General features: G+C 48.0%; 1 protein-coding gene across 1 annotated transcript; it reads right to left on the reverse strand.

The window, feature by feature from the left end:
• Window positions 1-628: 628 nt before the first annotated feature.
• Window positions 629-4,841, reverse strand: HOXB9 (homeobox B9). The gene is made up of 2 exons (XM_072356682.1): window positions 4,334-4,841; window positions 629-1,106 (listed from the first exon to the last, which is right to left on the reverse strand). The coding sequence occupies exons 1-2, from the start codon at window positions 4,839-4,841 to the stop codon at window positions 871-873; spliced, it is 744 nt and encodes a 247-aa protein (XP_072212783.1). The 3' UTR covers window positions 629-870.
• Between the last annotated feature and the right edge of the window lie 6,898 nt (window positions 4,842-11,739).

The raw sequence follows: 11,739 nt of genomic DNA on the forward strand, positions 1-11,739 counted from the left end.
CCACCCCCCCTCCGGTCTCCTTTTCCAAGTGACCCAGTATAAAACTACCAGATGAGGGGGTTGGAAGGGGGTGGTGGTGGTGGTGGGGTGGTTCTCCTGGAAGGGTCCTACTAAACTTTCAGGTCAAAGTCACATATCTACCATGATAAGATGGAAATAAAACCTCGCATCATAAAACAAAGCGAAATAAGAAGAAGAAAAGAAAGAGGAAAAAGAAATAGGAAGCAGAATCCCAGCGCAGTCGGGAGTGGGGCTGTCACTGAGCGATTTGCCCACTGTAAAGTTGACGAATTGAAAATGATTTGTTGGGTGCAATTAAACGCAAGCCTTACGAATGTGTCTGTCTTGCGGCAGTTTTAATTAAATCCTCCGGTTCCTCGGCCACCTCAACGTGTGTCTTTGTGTGCTGTGAGTGCGAAGCATTGTCCTTACGTGGAGAAAGAAAGGCAGCGTGCTTTGGTGGGGGGTTTGTGGCCGGTTGTGTTTGCCGTCTTGCTTTCCATGGAGAGAATGCAAGGAGGGAAAGCTGCTGCTCCGACAGGAGCCCTGTGTCTGTGTTACACTGTGGGGAGAAGAAAAAAAAAAGAAATAGAGAAAGACAACAAGAGAACAGAAACAAAACCCAGCATGTGCCCCCCAAAGAGGAACTGCACTATTTTTTTTCGCTAAGTTGCCTCCTACGTGGCAACGCTAAGAGGATAAAAGGATATTAAGCAACATCTCGCATGCAAAGGTGGAGATGGGGAATTGGGAAGGTTTTCCCCTTGGTTCGGGTTGTGTGTTAGCACTGCAGCTCGGGTGCTCGGAGCTGGGGGCTGGGGGGAGTTAGGGGGAGAAGGAAGGAAGGGGAGGGTGCTGCTCTGCTGCTTTTCACTCCTTGCCCTGCTCCTTGTTCATTTTCTTCATTTTCATCCTTCGGTTCTGAAACCAGATTTTGACTTGTCTCTCACTCAGGTTGAGGAGTCTGGCCACTTCGTGTCTACGGTCCCTCGTCAGGTACATATTGAATAAAAACTCCTTCTCTAGTTCCAGGGTCTGGTATTTCGTGTAAGGGCATCGCTTTTTCCTGGAGGAGCGGGCGTGCAGCCAGCTGGCAGCTGGGTTGGCTGAAAGAAAAGCACCAAGATCAATACGATACAGCCTGAGTGTTTCTCAGAAGGTTTTCATCATGCCATCAAATATGAAGATTATACACACGCATATGCGAACCCGAGATGGGAGCCGGATTGAAAGCAGCCCGGCCTCGGCAAGGCGAGCCCTGCCCACAAGTGGGGGCCCGAATTCACCCCCCCCTCCTACCCATTCCCAAGGTGCAGCCGTGATGTTCTCTCCCTGCGTTGGGAGAAAGCAAAGCCAAAATCCCGCATCTATTTCAGATGCGTTTCCCCACGTGTCTGCGGGTGCACTCCCGTAGAGACAGCGTTGCGGGTAAAGGGGACTGAGGCGGAAGAGGGGGGGGCGAAAAAAAGGCCCTTTGAATAAATCCTGCTTATTTTTGCTGCGTGGCAAGAAACGGTCTCGATACCATAAACATCCTCAGGGCTGGCTGGACTCTGCTACAGGAGGTCTGGACAGTGTTATGCTGAAGCATGGACGTCTGTAGGGCCGATGTGAAGGGAGAACAGCGGCCCCAATATAAATCCCCCACCCCCCCCTCCATAACTCGCGTGTGAGAGAAGTTACGTGGGAACCTTCTGCAAAAAGCACATATCGGGCTTAAACCCAATGCTGGGATGGGGGTTTGGGATGGGGGGAGGAGGAGGGAGGTGAGGGATCAAAACACCATTTTAAGGAATGAGCCCCGCAGACGCAGTGCTGGGTGAGGTCGCACCCAAAGGTGAAGCGCTTCGGGGGCGAATAATGGAGCGTTCGTTAATCACATGCAAATATCGGAGGAGTGTTGGGGTGAGGAGAGGAGGGAAAGGAAAAGGACAGACCACGTATTTCTATTTTATTTCCCTTTCGTCCTCTGAAATGATGGCCGTAAGCCGTAAACCTTCACACCAATTAAACGGACCGTTATAAATATATACATACACACACGCGCCCCATCACGACTTTCCCTTCCACGTAAAACGAAATATATTGAATATTTTTACAAATAATCCGCTTTAATCTTCCCCTGTAAGTACTGCCTCCTCCGAATCTGCGCTGCTATTTCCTTAATGTAATTGACTCGATCTAATATGCAGAATTAAATATTAAAGAGGAAGAAAGCTGTTAATAATTGATACTGTTAATCCTGCTACCCATCTTTTAATGGCAACGGAGGGCTCTGCTTCATAACGGATTTTTATTTGGTCGGGTTTTATTTTCTTTTATTTTTTCGGTCGCATCTCGGATCGTTAAAATCGGAGGCATTTGAAACGCGGGTATTTTATTTACTGACTGTGTACACCCTCCTGAATGGGCGAGCAAATGAGGGGAGGCTCTGGCACATGGTTTCCTGCAAACCTAGCGAATAAATTCACAGATCCCGGTGCCATAACCGGCCTAGAGATTCATTATTGTGAAATACTTTCAAAAATTGAAAGAGTCAGGGAAATGGGTGGGAGTGCTTGCTGCAAAACAGCTCCGTCTCCCAGCCCTGGCAGCCTCTCCACATTAGCCCAAATTAAACTATTATTTAAAACAAAATATGCGTCGTAACCACACGCCATAGAGAAACCGCACTGCATCCTCTTAGCTCTGGTCCCTGCGCTTACTTAGGACTTAATAACATTTTCTTGGACGAGGCTTTTCTATATTGAATTTCAGGGACATTGAGCACAGAACCTGGATATTTCATTCTCTCCGACCATTCACCTCCCGCTTGCAGTTTGTTCTGGATCTCTGCCCAGCACAATAGAACAGGACTTTCTTTTTGTGTGTGTGTGTGAGTGTGTGTGAGTGCGTGTGCACGGTGCAAGCCAAACGATAGGGGAAAAAAATGAATGCCCCCGCACCATCGTGCACACGGAGGGGGGAATACACCGCGTTTTCAATACTGTTGCTCCTACACTTCGGTGAGGGGTTAAAGGGGGGGAGAAGGGGGGGGGGGGGGGGGGGCTGAGAGGGGTAGAAAAACCAAAATGAAGTTAATTCACGGAATGACTGTGCCAGGGTGTCCTGCACACGCTCCTCACGCTGTACCTTTAGCGGGGGCTTTCTCTGCCCTTTCCAACCCAACACTCCGCACAACTTCGCCTTTCATTGCGCAAACATTCGCCACGATACTGGAGCCAGTTTTCTCCCTCTCAGCCCTTCCACCTCCCAGATGGACCCCGGGTACCAACCGAACCGGCGCGGGGTGAAGACACCCATTCTTACACACTCAAAAACTCTCTTGCGTCATTTTAATAACAACAACAACGCGTATTACAAGCAGCACTAACCATAATCTTAATAAACACATCAAAACGATTCTTCTTTCTGCATTTTAGAACTAATAAAAGAGAAACCAGGTCACTAAAAAGGCACAGGCTGAAGTTTAGCTGCTCTCCAACCTGGCTACGTTACAAATAAAGAGCTAATTAAGCTGGAAGCACTCCCCTCTCTCTCTCTCTTTTTAACTCAACTCGGAGGGAGTTTGGAAATAGTGATATTTCGGCTTTGGAACAGTCAAACCCTGAAGTGAGGCACGAATATGAGAGCAATTAGAAACAGAAATAAGCGAAGGCGTGCAAAAAAAAGAGAATAAAATAAAATAAAAGGAAAAAAAATAAAAAGAAAAAGAAAAGGGAAAAAGGAAACCGAGCAAAACGCGCACAACAAATACACCCACGGCAGCAAAAAAAAACAACAGACCCCGAGGTGAAGGGGAGCCCCGAGCCTTCAATCTGCCGGCGCAGCGCAGCTCAGCGGGCACGGAAAAGCCCCCGCCGCTGTTTACTTCCCCCCCACGTGAACTTTTCCTCCTCGATTTTCCCCTTCTCTTCTCTCCCCCGACCTCCGCTCTCCTCTCCCGGCCCTTCTCCCCACGTTTCCCCGCTCTCTCCCCCCCTCCCGTCCCTCGGTTCTCTCCACCCGCAGCCCCGCACGCCCTCACTCCCTCTTACAGCAATGATCTCCGCTGCCGGAGTCAGCATTCTGTAGGAAGGAGGACGGCTCGATCCAGCTTTTGTCCGCTCTGGACTCTGTTTTGGTCGGAGACGACTCTCGTTTTAATATTTATTTGTATTTCCCCCCAGAAACAATGCCACCCCTCTCCCCTCCCCACCTCTCCCCTTAGGTTGGCATCAGCCATCTGAGAGTTTTCTTTAAGCCCTGATTTTAAACTTTACGCAGCATTGTCCCCTTTTATTGCACCTCCTCCAGCTTTTATACTGTTTACTTCCTCACTTTTATAACTTACTTTGATCTGTTCTGTCTTTGTCTTCGCTTCCTTCACAAACTTTATTGTCCTCGAAGCTGGGCCTTTGATTGGAAACGATCCCTTCCCTTGCAGCAGAAGTTTCTAAATTGTACTCCTGTGTTCCCTGTTTATGGACATCCCCGGGACGGCCCAGCAGCGGCTCAGCCTTAACAGATCCCTGCCCGGGGAGGGTCTCTGCTCTGGGCACTGGATCCAGCCAGCTCCGTAGATACCTGCTATCAGATGGGACGCTTTGATGTTGAATATATGGATGGTAGACGGCAGGAAGGGTACCAGAAGAATGTGGATTCAAAGGAGTCCAGGAGGCGCTGAAAACTGGAGGTTTTGGCTGAAAACTACAAGAGGGGAATTCTAGATGTTCATTGTGCCCAGCTTGCCTGGAACTCGTATATTGCCCAGATGAAAATTTAGCTGAAGGCGAGTCTTCACTTTCATGACTTATAATAGAGTCGACATAGTAATTGCTAAGAGTCCCAGAAATGGACATTCTCAGACATCATACAAAGCACGGTTCAATGAAGGGAAAAAAAAATATATAGGACAGATCTAGATTTGTACTCTACCCCCTTCTCGAACTTCCTAGCCAACAAAGTACAGTTGGGCTGCTGTGTTGTGAGCTCCCAGCAAAATGATTGGTCAAACTTTTTTCGTGTGCCTGATAAAGCGTCAGTCTCGGCGTAAATCAATCGAAGCCGAGGGGGCTGCGCTGCGCTGTCATCCGCCCTTGCATTCCATATCAAGGATGGATTGTTTTATGTTTATGCAATGTTGCAAAACGTCAGGAGTTTAGAAAAGCCACGAAACGGGCAGAGCTGGGGCTGATATCTCCCTACGTAGATTTTGCTGTTGTTATGGAATGGGGGGGTCCGGATTTCTTTTCTTTTCCTTGTTTTTTTTAATGAAAGATGCTGATGTATTCACTTCGCCTTTAATAACCACCATGGGGGAATGGAGATAAAAGCTATTCTTTGCCACTCGGGCTCCAGAGTACGATAGCAAAAAACAAAAACCAAAAGGCAGAAAATACATAGAAATCAACCCCCCCGACGTCGCCCCCCCCCCCTTCCCCCCGACCCGCACCCCGGTGGTTTCGTATACACACATACTCGTGTGTGCATTACACGACATGCACACGATGCGCATATAAGATGCTTTTTTTGGAAGGAAAAGCGAGAGTCGTGGGAGGGTGTTGTAAATAACAAACCCTCTGGCATCGGAAAATGGATCCTAACGTGGTACGATCATGGGGGCAAATATGAAATTTCAAATGTGAGTGGCATATGCGTGACATTACGGCTCGGAGCAGCGAGCTGCAGACACGACCCCCCCCCCCCCCCCCCTTGCCGCTCCCCCTCCCCGTGTCCTCGGCTGAGTGCTTCTATCCGTATCGCATCCAAAAACCGCTCCGTGTATGAATTCATCTTCACGTGTTTTGCGGCATAATCTCGGGGTTGCTTTGCTGGAGCCGAACCAGCGTGATTCACCACGTCGCTGGAATCAGAAACCTTCATTGAACTTTACAAGCCCAGTGAAATACCGAGCGCCACTGACTCTGCTTTGTTGCGGAGTGCCTCCGACTTGCGACGGTTAAAGAGTTTAATAAAACTTACATTAGCTTTCTTGGATTTTTATAGTCCTGAATTTATTGCCTGTGGAAAAAGAAAGGGGGGGAAAAAAAGGGATCCCTCGCCTTTCCAGTCACGGTGTTCCCCCCCCGCACACCTCGCTTACAGCACCGCTTGTATGTGCGCTTGCCACCTCCCCTCCACCCCCCCCGCCGCCCTCTCCCCGACGGCGTTACCGACGATCCGACTCATTTCGGTTTAATTTTAATTAGAATTATAATTTTTATTTCTCTTTTTCCAGCCCTGGAAAGCGATGATTGACGCGCGGATCCGGTTCGGTGCGGGTCCCGCCCGGCGGTGCGGGGTAACAGGGTCAGTTTTCCCGACTTATTATGATAAATGCGTTTATTGCGAGATGATCTGATGGCGTCGTAAATGTTGGTTAAGGAAAAGGTGCGCGGTGTGATTAGGGCAAAAGTGTTTTCTGGACTTCAGCTGTAACAGTCTGGATCAATTCGCCTCCTTTAATCTATTGCCCCTCCGCCCTTCTTCCTCTCATCCCAACACAGAAAGATATTTAATGTGAAGGGCAAAGAGATTTCTAGGAATGATAAATCATCGCGAATCCTTCCTGAAGTATATAGGGATGTAAGTATTATATAGCCTGTATTAACGGGCTAATAATAGCATTGGAGGGTGCTAATAGCCACCTGAAATCAAGGAAAAGCGTATTTCGCATCTCTCTCTGTCTGTGATACCGTATGTCCGTGTACACGACTCCTATGTGCTCGTCTGTACAAAACCTATGCATGAGTTTGCTACCAGAGTTGTTTTACAGATACGGGGTGATCATTAAGGCTCTAAAATCCCGACACTCAAACGGTTAGCTTTTCCCTTATTCCCATCAGCGGTGTTTTTCGTTGCCCCGCAGTGTGATGGAGGGACACTTCTCCCCACGTCGAGAAACAGAGACCCTCTGCAAGAGGCTCTGGGAAGAAGCTGTCCATTTTCATTTGAAATAATAATAATAATAAGAAGAAGAAGAAATAATGGAGAAAGTCCGGATGATGGGCACAGAAAGCCGGAGCCCAAAGCCGGAGGTTGGATTTATTTTTATTTTTTACATCAATCAAGGTAATAAGAGGCCTCCCCCCCCCCATCCCCACTCCCCCAGCTAGAGCGAAACGCTCCCTGGTCTGGAAAAGCAGAGGCAGTCTCGGGCTCCAACCAAGGTGAGCTCTGGGTTAAGCTCTTGCAAAGACCGTCGCAAGTAAATGTGACCAGGTGAGTCCTCACCGCCAGACAAACCTTCCTCTCCTTTCTGTGGGGTGCATCCAAAGTAACCCCACTTCATCCCTTTGCATTTAAACTGGGGAAGGCAGAGAAATCCCTACGAGTGAGAAGAGCGGGGCGGGATCGCTGATCGCTCAGACCAGGGCGAGAGATGGGCGAAATTCCTGCTTTCCCCAACTTTTATTTGCTCTTCCCTTTAACTCGTTACGGAGTTTTTGAACTTAAGGGATCCCGTGTCATCAACCGTGCAATGCGAGCTGCTTGGCTCAGATTGCCACAGTCCCCCGCTTTATTGCCTTCCAGACTTTATTCCTTTTTATTACATCAGCCTATTTCACAACAGTTTCGGAGGGTCTCTGATAATGTTATGAGAGCTTGAAAAAGGGAAGGGCTGATTTAAGCGAGTTCTGGAGGTTCAACTCTCCTGGCTCGTGGAAATGTGTTTATACAAGTGATGGATAAACAGCCGTGTTGGCATCGGGGTGTTGAATAAGAATAGATAAAATTATTGAACGTTAATGGAAGCAAAACACCTGTTCTCTGTTTGCTAGATAGATTGGCTGTGTCTTACCTGTAATAAATAAATTCTTGGGGAAAAAAATATCCTGGTGCACCTCCTATAAATAATGATGAACTGTGTCAGCATGTGAGTATATAATCTTCTGTAGTATATAAATTCAGACCAAGAAGACTCTTAGGAGTGTGGCTGTGAGGCAGAAAGCAGGAGTTCTCAGATCCCTGGTGGATGGAAACCTCACAAGATGATCTGCCAAATCCATTTGCTTTCGCTCCTCTGGAGGTTTCCGTTTGTTCAGTAGTTTATTTTTGATGCATATTCCCATAGCTCATCTCTTTGTAACCTTTGCTGAGAGGGACTCCAGGCGAGCAGCCGCTCCATCCCTGATCTGGGAGCCCCGCTCGCGTGGTGCTCTCTGTTTCCTGTGACTTCATACTTGAAAGCCTCAAAAAGAGCCCGAAAGAAATGGCATGAAAAGCTCTTCTCTTTGAGAGAGAGGGGTGGGAAGAAAAAGACTCGGAGGAGGAAAAGCTGGGGGGAAAGGGACCTCGGGGAGTCAATTTCGGGATGAGTTTTTGGGTTAGAGCAGCCAGGGTGTGCGAGCTGTGCTCGATTTGCACACCGGCTGCCTTCACTTGAGGTATGGGCTTATTGCTGGTCCATAAAGCGGAACTAGAAACAGTGACCCTCTCCAAAAAAAAAGAAAGTCTGAAGTGGAAACTTTTTGCTGCTCTCGGAATCAGTGCCAAGAGTGTTATTTGCCTGTGAGGAAGAAACTGAGAGTGTAGTCAGCTTGCAATGGAAACCCAGAGGCTTCCGAGCTCAGATGTTGTTTATAAATAATCTTTCTTGGTTTTGGAGAGAAAAACCAATTCCACACAGCGCTCCCCTTTGAAACACACAGCTGCAAAAATTCATCCTTAACAAACAGCTCCTCGGGTCGGTATTGCTGCACCGCCAGCGACCAAACACAAAACGCCTTCACAAGATGCAGCTTTCAGGTCTGCTCCGCTGCCATCTTTTGCTGATGTGGAAGTTTTGGCATTAGAAAAAATAAGGAGTAAACGATCCTATTATTTTTTAAAAATTATTTTTATTTTTGGCCTGAAAAGTATTTAACCACTTGTATTATTTTTAAGGACAGTTGTTATCATTTATTAGATTTGGCACCTTCCTTTTCCAGATGCTTTAGCATTGAGATGAAGGAGGTGGGGGAGATCTGGGGCTGCAGAGCTTTCTGCTGTGCTGGGATGGGACAGTGAGGGTCCTATCGTGGTTTCGAGGTGTTTTGCGGTGTGCCTTACTTTGGATGCATTCACTCTTCTTTTCACGTTGGGTTTTGAAGGCGAGAAGGATACGCAAGAGGGGATAACAGCTGAGAGCAAACCTCGCGGCTATGGGGAGTCTGGAGACCAGATTCAGAGATCACTCAGCCTTCAAAGGGCCGAGTGTTAATTTCGGATATGAAAAGTATGCCGAAATAATAATAATTATTAATAATAATCATAGAAATATTTTAAAACCAGAAAACTGGAATAAAATCCCGGTTTGGAGCACTCTGTGATTCACAAACAACGCATTTACGTGGATGTAAGAGAGAAAACTTCAGTCCCAAACCCCTCCAAACTCACGAGAGAGGAACAAAAATCCCTCTTGAGGAGTAAGACTTCTTTATATATATATATATATATATATATAAAGTGAAATAAGTTTTTGTAGCCTGAAAGAAGAAGGATCTACCTTTGCCATTTCCTGTGCTAGCCCTCAGTTTGAATGCGGCCGTCTGTTAAAAATCCGTAAGTGGTGAGAAGAAGAGGGGGGGGGAGAAAGGGGAGGGAGGCGGAATTCCTTGTCTGAAGAGAAGCAAAAACAAGTTACACATGTGGGCAATTTTCCAAGAACCCAAAGTATACTCCGGCTAAAAAACACAATTCCAAATGAGGTTTGTAATCTCAGCAGTTAATAAAGCACTTCGATCCCCTGGAAAGTAAAAGCTTATGCGCTTTGGAAAGGGAAAGCCGAAGGAGAGAAAGTTAAAATAAAGTCGGATTGTTGTTCATGAGCCCGCATTTTAGCTACCAGACTAATCCTCCCCTCCTCGCCTCCCTCCATGAAATCATATCGAGCTCCCACGCAATAGCTGGGAGATTGCATTGCTCCCACTGCCGCCGGTTTGGGGGTTTTATACCCCTTTGCTGCTGGGTCCCCAGCGATGATCTGCTGTGGGGTCACCGCCAGAGAGTGGGAACCCGTCCCCTAAAATGGACTGAAGTCTGGGAGAGATCTGCCTCCACCACAGCGAGGCAAGGCAGTAGGGTGGGAAAAGGGCACAGGTACGAGAATGAAGTTCTGGGGGGAGAGTAAAATGTGTAGCAATAAAAGAATGTGCAGTAATAAAATAAAAGGGAGAGATTCTTTCAGACGGGCTCTTTCCGCATCACTTTTGCCCCCCCTCCCTCCCCACTCACACTCCGAGTCGGACCGATATGGGACAGACGGAACCTTGGTAGGAGAGCAACTCGTGGGAAATGTGTTGGGCAAACCGCAGTTTGTCTTAGAGCAGAACTGCGCATCACGTCGCAAACGGGGCAGTTACCACGAGGAGGGGATTTTCACCATCCCCACACGGCTGCTTCTCCAGGTAAGGTCAATCTTCTCTTTCTAATTCGGAAAAGAAGAGAAAGAAACCTCTGCGGAGCTGCTGGATGAGGGGATCATCTCCCCGCACCCTTCTCGCCCCATGCTTTCCATGGGAAACCAGTTCTGTCCCCGCTTGCAGGCAGCCATACACCCCCCCCAACCCCCCCGAGCCTGATTCTGATCTCCCCCAGCTCCGTCTCCCCACTCTCCTCCCCGGCCTTCGCTTCCTGTATGGACGTGGGTAGGAGAGAGATCAAAATCAGCAGCCCAGACATTTACAAGGCAGGTTAGTGGTTGCCTATGGGGACATTATTACCGAATAGTTTATGATTAACTTTCCCAGATTGTCCTTTTCCGTTTAAGGGCTTTGAGGCAGGGCACAAGTAGCGAGTTGTTTCTAAGGAAGGAGTCACGGGGCTGCTGAATTGGGTAGAAAACTCCGAGCTATTTGACGCTATTTGACTTTCCCTCTCCTCCCCTTGGAGCGGCTGTTTGTTTAATAGCGGAGATAGGCGATGTGTCCGCCGCAATCACCACTTTCGGGGGAGAAAGCACACGCCGGCCTCAAACCCAGACGAGTTTTCTGTTTGTTTGTTTTCGTTTTGTCTTAACAAAATGGAGGGGGGAGAGAAAAAAAAAATGCAGGAAAAAGGGGGAAAAAAGAAAAGAATTCCCAGGGATCTCACAGCCGCAGCAGATGGTGGTTAAACCCTGGATATCGTATCAAAGTTTAATTCTTCAAACCTCGGAGGGACACGCAGGCTCAGGCTGGTTTAGTCGTGGCCTGGATCATATGAAACTTGTTTTTTACGGGTGTTTCAAACAGTAACGCGGGGACAAATCGCTTCCACGAGCTGAGCGGTAACACACACTGAGCACAAAGTCGCAGTATTCAAGAGGAATGGACGGACTTCGTGCAAACACGCACCTCTTCCCGCACCCTCCCATCCCCACGAGGACTTTTATGAGCTTCAAAGGCATTAAAATGAGCGCAGTCCCGCATGCAACACGTTGGAGTGAGGAGGGGGAAGAAAATCATTGCGGCGATTCCCGACGCCACCCGAACTCTTTCGTTCGGTGAATGTAGCTTTGGGGTTTGGGGTTTGTCTGGAGGTGTTCTATGAGATGCAGGAGCTCCTCAGCGGCAGAGTATTGCCCCGAATTCAATATCCTACACTAAACTGGGCATGTAAACCTCTAAAGGAAAAGCCATACAGAGCCTCTCGCAGTCCCCATCCCTGTAACATCGCCAGCGAAATGACAAAGCCGAGGCACTGCGCGATGAGCAGCAGAGCCTTTAATAAACTTAGTTTCTCAATGGGGATAATTAAACTGGACGCAGCTCCTTTGTGCTCCCTACAGCCGCATTT

Source organism: Excalfactoria chinensis, chromosome 24 (genome assembly GCF_039878825.1).
Source record: "Excalfactoria chinensis isolate bCotChi1 chromosome 24, bCotChi1.hap2, whole genome shotgun sequence".
In the NCBI taxonomy this organism is placed as follows: domain Eukaryota; kingdom Metazoa; phylum Chordata; class Aves; order Galliformes; family Phasianidae; genus Excalfactoria; species Excalfactoria chinensis.